This window comes from Danio rerio, chromosome 24, assembly GCF_049306965.1.
Source record: "Danio rerio strain Tuebingen ecotype United States chromosome 24, GRCz12tu, whole genome shotgun sequence".
In the NCBI taxonomy this organism is placed as follows: domain Eukaryota; kingdom Metazoa; phylum Chordata; class Actinopteri; order Cypriniformes; family Danionidae; genus Danio; species Danio rerio.
The window spans coordinates 42,298,440-42,312,500 of NC_133199.1; the positions used below are offsets into that span (position 1 = coordinate 42,298,440).

Here is a 14,061-nt window from a genome sequence, read left to right on the forward strand (position 1 = left end):
CCATTGCTTTATATTAACTCTACAGAGTATTATACAGATGTATATAGGCCTACACTAGACATGAGTGCGAATCATAACAAATGCGTCACACGAATACAGGCTTCACAACTGACCATCAGCTCACACAGACAGCAGAACACACTCATCTTCAGGTGAAATCCTCTTCACTTAATATCAGATGGAAGCTTTGGGTTTTTCCTCTTACCTTCCTTTGGTTTTTAGATCTCTGTCTTGTAATTTTGTCCTCCAGTGGTTCGACTCTTTCAGCTGCACTGAGCATCACTTTGTTTGTGGATCGTCTCTTTCCAAGGTGGAGCTTCACACCATGACAACCACGGTCCCAGGACCATTGAGCTCTTGCACGCACACACACAGATGCATGCAGGCACATACATACATCCGCATGTACGTCCATACACACAGACACTCAACACCTGCACATGAACAACCAGCACAATAACAGATAGAGAGAACTGCAGATTTATGATCAAATAACAGCTGAAATTACACCTAAATATAGACAAAAATATATATAAATCTACAGAAGCTGTGTGAAAATAAAATGTTTACATTTAGGACATGTGTCTAAAATAAATTGACAGAAAGGAGAAATAGAAAGATAGCAAAGTTAAATGCTTCAAAAATTTTGATTTATAATTCATTTTCTTTTCAGCTTAGTCTCTTTATTTATTTAGTTTATTTAATTCCCCTATAGTGCATGTGTTTGGACTGTGGGGGAAACCGGAGCACCCAAAGGAAACCAACGCCAACATAGGGAGAACATGCAAACGCCACACAGAAATGCCAACTGACCTAGCTGGGACTTGAACTAGCGACCTTCTTGCTGTAAAGCGACAGCACTAACCACTGCGCTGCCATTATTTATAATATTTATTATTATTATAAACAACAGTGATTTCTAAACAGGTATTTGCGTTTCAAAAGAAATAAAACTTTAAATTGTTAAAATGTCTTAACGTAATTTAAACATAATTAAAATAAATCAATAACTCTAGAACAATTACCAAGAGTTATAACAATGAATTAATTTAAAAAAATGTAGGAAAAAAAAAAACACCTCTCAAACCCATCCATAAAACAGCCCTGCTGAAAAAAAAATCATATCTATATATATATATATATATATATATATATATATATATATATATATATATATATATATATATATATATATATATATATATATATATATATATATATATATTAGGGATGTAACAATATTGTAAACATCGTCATACCGCAAGAGCAATTTCTTTCAACATTACCGTGGGTTTGACTCAAAATCATAGGTCTTTTGGTGAAGTTTGCTCAGTGGCGTAGCGCAAAATGCGGAGGCCCCCCTGCAGGGCTCGCTGACGGGGCCCCGTGATGGGGGGAGGGGGGGGGGGGATTTGGGGGGGGTACGTCATACGTCAATTTGCATATCACTGGCGTCATCACGTTCTACCGTTTCTGTTTAACAGCATATGGTTAATAAAGGGGCATTTATAATTGCACTACACTTTATATAAGCATGTTTATTTAACTACATTTATTGCTGTTTGAATACAGTATATCATTATAGATGTGAAACGATAGTGAATGTGCAGTAATCTCTCATATGAAATAAACTCAGACAAGTTCAGAAACTGTCACTAAAATATCTGTGATTGTGAACAAGAAAAGAATAAACGGTCCAATTAAATTGTTAAAATAAAGGAGAAGTAGATCGGTTTGACTGTACAAGGGAAAAACCTTCACACTGCCTGTGCTAAATCATTTGTCGTCGGTACGCAGAGTGGTGATCTGCTCTCGGGCTGCAGGTGGGAGAGGCTGCTGTACGAGAACTGACTGGGCCGCCTGTCAGTGCTGTGAGGCGAGGGAGGGGCCGGCGGCATCACACGCAGCTCGTTGAGAAGAGAAGGGACGGTACAGTATGGAAAAATGACAGTCTAAAAAAATCTCCAATAACACACAAAAAAGTCGCTAGATTTGTCGCTAGGGGGGTCTGAAAAGTCGCTAAATTTAGTGACAAAGTCGCTAAGTTGGGAACATTGGTGGCAAGCAATCAGAATGAAGTAGTCCACCGCTTGAGAGGTGTTCAGAGAACACAGACGTGTAAACTTTGGTTCCGACCACAGTTGTTCCCAACAGTTTATTGAAAATCGCGACGACGCGGGGCCCCCTAATCACGCGGGGCCCCCCCGCGGTGCGTGCCCTGCGGGCCCGTCCGCTACGCCACTGAGTTTGCTCAGGCGAATGGAGTGAATGGGAGGTAGTGGAAACTACAGTATTCATCAGCCCACGAGTGGCCATCATCCTTTGCAGTCTGTTGTCGCTATAGATCCAGTACTGCAGAAATGGAGGGCGCTGCTAGTAGCGGCAAAGAAAAAGAGCTATAAATGGTCGAACCTAAAGCGGGTTTTAAATCAGATGTGTGGAAGCATTTCAGTCTCTCTCTGAAAAGATACAAGAAAGAAGAAAATGTGACAGAAAAAAGGGTATGCAGGCACTGCCAGACTGTGCTGAAATACAAGTCGGGGAATACGACTAACATGATGGGGATTTTTTTTTAGTCAAGGGGACAGCAGAACACAGCACACTGCTCAGATTGATGGAGACATTGACTTGTACCACCAATAGACCTCTATCTCACTCATGGCTTGTCCTTTCGAGTGGTGTTTTTTTTTTTTTTTACATGGTTTAATATTTTTTGTTATTAAAATTTACTAACTTAAGTTCCTGTTTGAATGTCATTGATCTGTTCAGTGTTGAGGTAACCTGAACATTCTAGCACTTTTTTGAGTCTCTTCAATAGTTTTGTTTTTCCTTTAAATGATTCAATAAATACCGTACCGTCCCATTCATACCGAGGTATTACCGTATCGTGAAATTTTGATACCGTTACATCCCTTATATATATATAAATAAAAGCAGAATAAAAAGAATAAAAGCAGTTTTTAATATTTTAAACACCATTTTAAGGACAAAATCATAAACCCCTTTAAGCAATTTTTTTTTTTCAGGGGGGCTAATAATTCAGGGGGGCTAATAATTCTGACTTCAACTGTATATAAATATAACATATACACACACACACACACACCAGATGCTAACCCTAAATAATAGAGAACAGTGGTCAAATAAGTTCAAATAACCATTTATACACAAACAAGATCACAAAGTGAACTATACAAAATATCTGTTTGTCTGAAAAGTAAAACCAAACAAACATTTAGACAAACTTGACACCTCAGAGTTGTTTTTTGCTTGACTAAAGATGTAATGATTAACTCAGGTCATGATTTAATTTTTACATTAACAAATAAACCGAACAAGTAAGAGATCAAAAGTATTATGAAGTAAATTAAAAGGTGCCCTTTTACTGATGACTACATTTCTTTGTAAAACTTACAAAATTACAAAACTAAAATGCAATTTTAAAACAACCCCAACATCAAACACTGACTTTTTTTTTAAAGATGATTCCTTGGATTTACACATTTTTTTAAGTTAAGTTGTTGTAAACAATTTATTTGGGCTGAATTTAAACAAAACAAATTAAGTTGAACATTGAGAAATTTACAGTGAACTTGCACAAATAAAATAAATCTCGTCATATAAACAAAATGCCTTTTAATCATGAACATACAAAGAAACAGCACAAGGAGCTGTTAAATCTAAATCAGACAAAATGTGTAAAATTACATAACAAACCGGTCTGACTTTAGTCTTATGAAATAAAACTAAACTCTGCCAGCAGGTGGCGCTTATGAACAGCAGTAATATCGTTTTCAAGATCACTGCTGAAAACACTTATTAAAACTACTTCAGTACCGCATCATTGACTGGCAAGATAAAAAGAAAATAGCACATAAACCTTTCTAAAAGACGGTGAGTTCGCTCAGATTCATTTATATAGACTCCTGCTCCATTTTGTTCACCATCTCAAATTATTTGAATCGTCACATTTTAATCAATTTTCAACCGACTTGCCGCTCATCTTTAAAGGAACACTCCACTTCTGACTTTTTACAACTCTCCAAGAGTTAAAGAGTTGAGTTTACCATTTCTGAATCAATTCAGCTGATCTCCTGGTCTGGTAGGAGCACTCTTAGCTTTTTAAAGCAATAAAGCCGCCCTAATAATGAATGTAAAATAAACAAATAAAAACTCCTCAAAGATTTGAGATGTTCCAGAAAGTTAGGAAGATCATTCCACCGCTGAACAGCAGCAACAGTAAAGCTTCTTGAAATAAAGCTGGGCTTAGATCACTAAATTGAATTAATATATTGGCATCTCGTTCACATTTCAAGAGATTTGATAACTGATCTGTCCTTATAAGGCCGATGGGAAATTTAAAGTTGCCATCTTCTATGGGGATATAATTACAAACTAATATTTTGATTTCCCTGCTGAAAAATCCAGCTTAAACCAGCCAAGGCTGGTTGGTTGGTTTTAGCTGGTTCACCAGCCTGGTTTTAGAGGGGTTTTGGCCATTTCCAGCCTGGTTTTAACTGGTCTGGCTGGAAAATGACCAGCTAAATCCAGCTAAAACCAGCTTGACCAGCCTGGTTTAAGCTGGACATACCTGGTTTTGGCTGGGCTCCCATCTTGATTAGGCTGGTCAAGCTGGTTTTAGCTGGTCATCTCCCAGCCTGACCAGCTAAGACCAGGCTGGAAGTGGCCAAAACCCCTCTAAAACCAGCCTGGTCGACCAGCTAAAACCAGCCTAGGCTGGTTTAAGCTGTTTTTTTCAGTAGGGTAATAATCAAGGAATTTGCATATTATTGCTTCTGCTAAAGTCATAGTTCCTATTTCCAAAACAATAATTAAATGGAGTGTTCCTTTAAAGTTACATCTCTAATTTTGTCAAAGCAAAAGCAGCAGGAAATACACAAACACTATATTTGAGATATTTACAACAAACAGCAGAGAATTAAATAATTACCCTTTAAGATCACAGATTGTGAAGCGTTCTACATGAGTTAAATTACATCTCATCATTATTATATATTAGTGACTACAACAAACTACTTACAAAAAGAGTTCAAGCTACTGAACAAACGCAAAGACCCATCAAACCCCTGTGAGAGGCAAAACTAACATTACTGTACTATGACTATAAGCCATAAAAAGTCTGGCCGACAGGGTCAGAAGCTCGCTTTCAGAAAGATGTCTGTGATGAAAAATGAAGAATTACAGATGAAAGATACAATGCAATATCAAAAGATTAGAAGTTTGTGAAAATACTTCATGAATCAATATTGTATGTGTCAAATACAAACTGCAGCTGGAAACATATCAAAACTTACAAAAATCATTTTTACACTAACAATAACTTGTGGTAAAAATCTTTACATTATGCAAATTTAAATGACTTAAAACATTATAAAAAGTTTTATTAACCACACAAAAAAGTGTATCTATGTTATATTTTAGTTCTGCATGAACAATGACGTCTATTTTAGGATCGTAGGAATTAAATTACATACTATGGAAGTCAACGGTTACCGGTTTACAACATTCTTCAAAATATCTTTTTGTGTTCAACCAAAAAAGAAACTCAAATAGATTTAGAAGAATTAATAAATGGCAAAACTTACATTTGTGTGAACGATCCCTTAAGGGTGATTATTTATAGACAGCAGTTCTCCAAAATCATCCAAACTATCCAATAATTTATTCACTTGATCCGCATTGTGCACGACTTTACTCTTACAGAAGAACAACACAATCAAACTTATAAAAAATATTGTGATTTTTTTCCAGCTTTATGATGGCAGTGATGTTTACTAATTAAAAAAACCCATTTATAAAAGCACACAACACTTGACTGCCCTGATGCGTCATTGCATGTTTTTTTTATCACAACAAAAGTGCATCAAGCAACTTTAAAACAGACAACTAAAATAAATAATTGGGAATGATTATTTAAAGCAGATCTCATATTTCCAAAAGCATTATGTTTAAAGTAGATTAAGCACTTGCTGCTCTTTTATACCATAGTTAAAAAAACACTGACGGATCTCTGATGAAAACTCATCAGCTCAGTAAACCAGCAGGACTGTCAGTTATCAGATGATTCAACCACTGTAAGAGGTAACAATAGTGTTACGGTGTAGTTCAATGTTCACCTGGACCCATCAAACACAAATATGACTCTGCAGTACCATTAACAAACCCAATTCAAGTGACATTTCTGCAGCATTTTTAACAGGTAAATTCCAGGACACACTTGGCAACACAGTTGGGTTTCGTTGTTTGGCATTGGCTTGGTCTGTCGTGGCATAAACATGAAAGCAGGATTTATCCAGAAGATATCAAATGGCTTCAGAAAACTCAAGTCAATGACTACATTTAAATGGACATTCATTCATTTTCCTCCGGGCTAGTCCCTTATTTATCAGGGGTCACCACAGCGGAATGAACCACCAACTATTTTGGAATATGTTTTTAGGCAGCGGATGTCCTTTATCAGCTGGGAAACACCCATACACTTACACATTCTACGGCTAAGAAACCCACGCCAACACGAGGAGAACATGCAAACTCCACACAGAAATGCCTACTGGCCCAGCCGGGACTCAAACCAGTGACCTTCTTGCTGTGAGGCCAGGGCTAATCACAGAGCCACTGTGCCGCTTTTACATGGACATCAGTAATTGAACTACCTGCCTTAATCTGCATAAGCCAATAACATGATTAAGGTGTTTACATAAGTTGCTTTTTGAATTTTCCTTTCATGATCTCTTTTACATGTCATTCACCTTATTCTTCGCTGACGAGCGGACGCAGCCATTTGAATCTGTTTGGCTCGAGACGTCCGGTCTCAATCACTTCCATTCATTTTTAGACATCATAAACTGCTCGTTTCACTGTTTGATGTTGCAAACTGATATTTCCTTATTATATTATTCTACTTGGTCTATATAGTCATGCAAACATTTGTTTGTAGAGCAAGTAGTTTGACCATTTTCTGCCGTTTATTATTCATAGTCATTTGTCCCATAGGCGACTGAATCGGAAGTTCTGAAAACAATCACACTCCCGCCTTTTAGAATAAGGTCAATAGCACAGATCGATTAATGTTGTTGCGTCACCGCACTACCCAACATTTCATCCGGAGTTTCATGTAATTTCAAGCATTTCATTTTTAATTTTTCGACTTTAACTGCAGTTCAGGAGTTTAACTTCTATTCAGGAACATTTCATTGGATGTATTGGATGCGAGTACGGAGTAAAGACTGGTGGAAGAGTGTTGTTTTAATGGGATTTGATAACGCATGCCACACATTTCACGATGTGTGCATCTGTGGTCCTTTACGGACTCGGTTAGAGTAGAAAATAGTGTCAAACAGCTGTGTGTGTGTGTGCCTGTGTGGATTATCCTGTCAAAAAAACACAGCAAAAGTCCTACTTGACGGTAATAGTTTGATTGCAGTGTTTACATGTCTGCACTGCACTTCAATAAAGGGATACCACACATCTTAATTCCATTTGTGTTTAATACGATTACGACTTTAGTTAGATTAACGTAATCAAAATTCTCTGTTTACATGCTAGACTCTTAATCAGAGTATTGTCTTAATCGTACTAAAACCGGAGTATTGATGTCCATGTAAACATACTCAATGAATAATTACGGGCAATTTTCTGTAAAGGTCTGTATGTGTGAACAGGCCCTATTTGAAGATACTGGTAAATTCATTCTGGCTATTTTCGGGAAAGAGAAGTTGTAACATTATCGGTAATATGCAGGAATGCTGCGCTGTGTGAACGCAAAAGGAAGATTGCCGGAAAGAGCGCGTTCACATCTAGAACATGCTGACGCAAGACGTCCACTTTAACTAATAAGAACATTCAGACACATTCACGTCCACCCGGTTTGTAAGAATAAAAGCCAGTGATTATTTTTCCACTCACATTTAGCTGCTAGATGTTGGTCAGATAATGTTTTTGTTCCTTCTTAATGCCAACTCGGTTAAAATGTATGGATAAAATGCTTATGATAAACCAATGTTTGTTTACCTTCAAGCTCTGATGCGTTTGCACGTAAAGCAGCCGGTAGGCGCCAGCGCACACACATATTATGAACATCTCGACATGAGAAAGTCTTCCATATGATTTCATCAAAGTTGTTCACCATACTGATCCATTCACAGAGTTTGAAATGTGGTCAAATGTTTTCAAATACAAGCGTAGCTGTTTAGAGCTCATTTTTGGTTAATGATGTCAGAATTTACCGGAATTTTGGAATGGATGTGTGAATGCTCTTTCGGAAAAATTCCATAAAGTCCTTGCCTGTGTGAACAGCGCTTTCATGAATTTACCGGTGAATTCGTTCCAGACATTTTCCAGATAATTATCATTATCACTGTGTAAAAGGGGCTAATGACAATATTCGTTTGGCCATAAATTATGTCTTTTTTTTAATATATACTCACACATTCAAACAAACGGATAAAAATTATTGTGGTCAACGGCAAAGCACGTGAATAAAAAAGGTCCCATTTAAACAGATCCATCGCTGATGTCTGTAAACTCTGCTGGAAGTCGTGCTCTCATAAAACACTTAACATGATCGTTTTGTAGTTGCGAGATTTCCCTCAAGTAAGGGTCGAAAGACCCTACTTCGTCCTGTGATGGATTCAAATCCTAAGTGGACTTTGCAGATCCTCTGATGTGACGATTGCAGAGGTGCACATTGCATATCGATGCAAAAACGATAATGTGGCCCTAATAATCAGATTATGAGAATCAAATAAAGACTTCTCCAAGAGTTCAGCGTGTAAGGAACATAAAGGAGTCAATGACTGTTTTCTTTAGGCCATAAATTAAAGTCTTTTTTTATATATACTTCTGTTCATACGAACAAATAAAAATTATTGTTGTCAACAACAAAGCACGTGAATAAAAAAGGGCCCTATTTAAACAGATTCATCGCTGATGTCTGTAAACTCTGCTGACAGTCGTGCTCTCATAAAACACTTAACATGATCGTTTTGTAGCTGCGAGATTTCCCTCAAGTGTCGAAAGAATTAGTCGTCCTGTGATGGATTCAAATCCTAAGTTGACTTTGCAGATCCTCTGATGTGACGATTGCAGAGGTGCACATTGCATATTGATGCAAAAACGATAATGTGGCCCTAATAATCAGATTATGAGAATCAAATAAAGACTTCTCCAAGAGTTCAGCGTGTAAGGAACAAAGGAATCAATGACTGTTTTCTTTAGGCCATAAATTAAAGTCTTTTTTTATATATACTTATGTTCATACGAACAAATAAAAATTATTGTTGTCAACAACAAAGCACGTGAATAAAAAAGGGCCCTATTTAAACAGATCCATCGCTGATGTCTGTAAACTCTGCTGACAGTCGTGCTCTCATAAAACACTTAACATGATCGTTTTGTAGTTGTGAGATTTCCCTCAAGTAAAGGGTCGAATGAATTAATCATCCTGTGATGGGTTAAAATACAAAGTTGATTTTGTAGATCCTCTGATGTGACGATTGCAGAGGTGCACGTTGAGATATCGATGCTGAAACGATATATAACGCAGCCCTAATAATCTGATTGAAAGAGAAACACACAGACTCCTCAAAGATTTCAGCGTGTGAGGAAAGTGAATGTGAGTCAATGAGTTTTCTTCTGGCAATAAATGAAGTCTTTATATATCCTCACGTGTTCATACGAACAGATCAAATGATTGTTGTCAATGGAAAAGCACGTGAATAAAAACGTCCCCATTTGAACAGAACCATGGCTGATGTCTGTAAACTCTATGCTCTCATAAAACGCTCGACTCCACACTTTCAATATGACCGTTTTGCAGATGCGAGTTATGATTTCCCTCGAGTAAAGGGTGGGATGAATTGAGATCGTCCCGCGATGGTGGTAATGTGCTGAGAGGCGTCAGATCTGCGTCTGTGGTGGCACATGGCGTGTATCTGGCCTCTGTGTCTGCTGGTGATTGGCCGAGCCGCTCCAGGAGCAGGGAATGAATGTATCCGATAGGAACAGGAAGTGATGCAATTATGATCAGTATGATCAGAACAGCAAGAGCCCAATCAGGATATGGAAGATCTTCTTTGGATGCCTGAGAGAAAATGTTGGATATGGTTACATCAAATCAAATTATTATGATTTTAAAAGTCTATTAGAAAGGAAGGAAGTAAAGGAAAAATATGCATTAATGTAGCATCATACTTGACATGCAGCTTTTTGGTTCATATAGCATAAAATAATGCAAATATGGAGAGGAAAAAAAAGCTTAGCTTTGACCAAATCTCTGTAGTTTAATGACATCAGATGAATACATCTTAAAAAAAGAAAACTGGCATTGCAATATTTTGCTTTCTATTATATTAATATTGCAGTTTTACCAGATGACTCTGTGTATTTGGAAACAAGCCACAATTTTAGATTGATTGGGGTGATTTTAAAGGTGCTTAATTTTTTTTGCAATTGATTTTACCTTCTCTCTATTCCACGCAGAGTATTCGGGACGCTTCAATATCATCTTTAGCAGACTGGCCCCCAAAAGTCCCAGCATAGCAATTGGACACACAAATTTCCACAAGTACTTGTATATAACGGGGATCGGCCGATTCAGCATCTGTTTCAGGTCCTCCAAAAACCTGCAATAAAAATACATCTTATTGATGCCGTTTACACAACAGAAGAGCAGATCATTTTATGGATGTGACATCTGCAGTAAAAACTATTATAGTGAAACATCAGTTTATATTTCCCAAAAAGCTAAGCACAGAATTGTGGGATCAGAAAAATACCAATCAGAAAACCTTTTTCATATTTTAAATGAGGGAAATAAACATGGAATATGGAGGGGGGGGACACGCTTACTCCACGAGACGAGACAAGACACGAGATTGGGTTCACGAGAACGAGACGAGGCAGATTTACACTATTATTAAGAAATCTTCAATGATGAAATGCATGAATTAAAAATATCTTTTAAACTATTTTTAACTTTATCAACTTGTAATGAATGTCATTTTACTTATTTTTTTTAATGAATTCTAAGCAGTAAAGGAGATGCGAACACTGCAAATTATTTTGCTAATATTTGAATCTATTAGACACGCTGAGGAAGGCATTGTGCCGAAACGTTTGTGTCTTTAAATCACCCGAAGAATGTAAAAAGAAAAACATTAGGAAGCAATTACTTGAGTGCAAATCATTACTTTTTGGCTAATATATGAATAGAATATAGTATTTACATAATTAAATATTAGCAAACTATTTGCTAATATATGAACGAAAAATACATTTTTATTCAACTGAGGAAAAAAAAAAAATAAAAATCACAAAATGCAAAAAAATTCAGGTGCTTTTTTAAATCAACTTGTAATGAATGTTATTTTACATTTATTTTAACGAATGATGCCACAAAGGACATGCAAGCACTACTAAATATTTAGCTTATAAACTAGACTGACTTCTCCCCTGTACAGCTTTACATGAGAGTCGAACTCCTGTCCACAAATTGAACGTAATTTTATTTTTTTAATGTACGTGATCGTGTCATTTTTGGTTCAATTTTTCAGCAGTTCCACTTTCATTCAGCAACAGCTTCAGTTTTTCTTCCCTGTTTTTTTCAGACAGCATAAACATGTGTTGGGTGATGATGGCGACGGATGTGCATGTGTGTGTGCACACTTGGAGGAGATGTGCGTGTCTGTGGTCCTTTACTGACTCAAGGGGAGCAGAAAACAGTGTCAAACAATCGTTTGTGTGTGTGTGTATGGTTTATGTTGTCGCAAAATTCAGCTAAAAGTCAGCTTGGGTGTGTGCAAAGCACTAGATGTGTGGATCGAATTCAATCCTGCCTCCAATCTTAAAGGGGTGGTCCACTACGATATTATATTTTAAACTTCAGTTGATGTGTAATGTAGCTGTGTGAACATAAACAGCATCTCTGAATGTAAAATATTCAAAGTTTAATGCAAAGGGAGACCTTGATTTGTACAGAGTTAGCTTAGCAACGCCTACAATTAACGAATTTTGGGGACTACAAAAAATACTTCCGCCCCCTGTGAGATCACAAAAGTTCGTTATTGCGCATCCCACACTGCGCAGGTAAAGGCCGTGGCCATAGGCGCTGTAACGTTACTGCAGAGAGAGAAATGCCATCCTGCTGTTTCCACAGAGCTGTTCTGTTTCTGTTGTTGGGCTTCCAAATGACACGACCCAAACACAGAAGTGCTTACAGTTCAATATTAATTATGTTCCAGAGAACTATAAAATACATAGCAAGCATGATTTGACAAAACACAGCTTCCAGAATCTCTCCCAGTTCAGTGCTGGATTCAGTTAAAATCTCCTCAAAGATGGAGCAAGGAGATGCTGTGAACTCTGAGTCATGACCTGTAAGTATTTTTATTTGTTAAAATTGATCATGACATGTACAGTGTCTAACTTTAACGGTGTGTTGTAGCAAAGATGTAAACAACGGGAAATTATGGTAACCGCTAACGACTTAGCTAACGTTACAAATCTATATTTATCAAACGGCTGTAAACGCACACACACACATACACATACACGCACTCTTGGCCAGCACCTGCGTCTCTCTGTGGGAGACGGCAGAGTTTCTCTCTATAGGCAGCTTTGCTATGCGTTTTACAACTCGGACAATAAAGTCGCAAAAGATATGTGAACGATTCATGTTACTTACACAGGCATATTCCGCATATGCATGAAAGACGTCCTGTAACGCGTTGATTTAAAAAAAATACAGCAATGATTTCCCAACTGGAGTGTAACATCAAAAACAAATCAATCCAGGCTCACAAAGGTCTCATCTCACATCTTGTGCTTTATTCTGTCACCATAGAAAATAACTTAATCCGAGCATGAGAGAAAAAGAACAATAAAAATCTCTCCCGCGCACATGCGCTTCTCGTGTTACAGATACTTCATCGTATACACGCATAAACACACTAAAAGGCACAGAAACAGTTAAGGAGCTGCATCCCATTTTAACTCGTTACAGACACGTGTTGACTGACTGACTGACTGACTGTTTACACAAAACGCGCGTGCTTGTCAGGGCGTGACGTGGAGCCGATCGGCGAATCACAGCATATTATGATGATGACCAATCAGAGTCACTTGAGGGTGGGCCTTTTAGAGAAACTAGGAAATATGACAGTCGTTTTCATGTTAGCTGAGTAGCTGTGTATAATCAAAGTGAGATTTATGAAAAAATAACACGATTTCCTTCAAGTTAAACATGAGCACACATTGCTTTGCATCTTATTAACACAACCAAGCCTTAAAAATAACATTCTGGACCACCCCTTTAAGTGCTAAATTTACCCTCACGCTCCATCATACCATCAAAACTCACAAGACAACTTTTAACCTTGGTGACAAATCTCGCCACCATTTACTTTCGCAAGATTTCGTAGCCAGAGATCTCGTCACATCCCTAATGCATTATGGATGTGGCCAAAAAAGTGCAAGTTTACAGTGGACAACATACTTTGTAGAAATTCTGTGAATTAAACCGCACAACCCAAAAATTAAAAGGGTAAGAATTGCTCACTATACAACAAAAATTATTAATTTTAAATTACTTTTCCATTGATGAGCAACAAGCTTGTTTATTAATGTGACACCTCTCTGTTATGGATGTGACTGATGTGAAATTGGCACTTGTGTGTCTTTGGTAAATCAATTATAATTGTTTGAAAACACTGACAGAGGCTTGTTCTATTTTACAGTACTGCAAAATACTCGTAGAAAGCACTTCACTATTCTGGTGAAAACTTTATTTTTCTCATGGGAAGGTTGACATTTGCATGGAATTGTGTGTGTGTGTGTGTGTTTTACCTGTCTGCTCCATAAACCCATGAAACACTGATGGTCTGAAAGATGACAACGATGATCAGAGGAAGAGTGGCAGAATAATCATCAAACATCGTCACAAAGTAGTTTCCACAGCGCTGAGTGAACACCAGACCGATCAGAAAGCCCACTGTACAGCTGCAGACTGAGAAATGGAAAGAGGATAATGACAATATTACAGCT

The 14,061-nt window shown here is 37.4% G+C and overlaps 1 protein-coding gene across 8 annotated transcripts in view; it reads right to left on the minus strand.

The window, feature by feature from the left end:
- Positions 1–7,153: 7,153 nt before the first annotated feature.
- slc6a16b (solute carrier family 6 member 16b) overlaps positions 7,154–14,061 on the minus strand; it is a 30,869-nt gene continuing 23,961 nt past the window's right edge. For 2 of the 8 annotated variants that reach the window (XR_012399167.1, XR_011008554.2), the window contains exons 10-13: positions 13,864–14,023; positions 10,481–10,643; positions 9,149–10,102; positions 7,154–8,739 (exon numbers count right to left, since the gene is read on the minus strand). Coding sequence is in view for 2 of the 8 variants with exons in the window: in XM_017353844.4 (XP_017209333.1) it covers positions 9,794–10,102; positions 10,481–10,643; positions 13,864–14,023 (632 nt within the window). In the remaining 6 variants the exon portion in view is untranslated. 8 annotated transcript variants of the gene reach the window in all.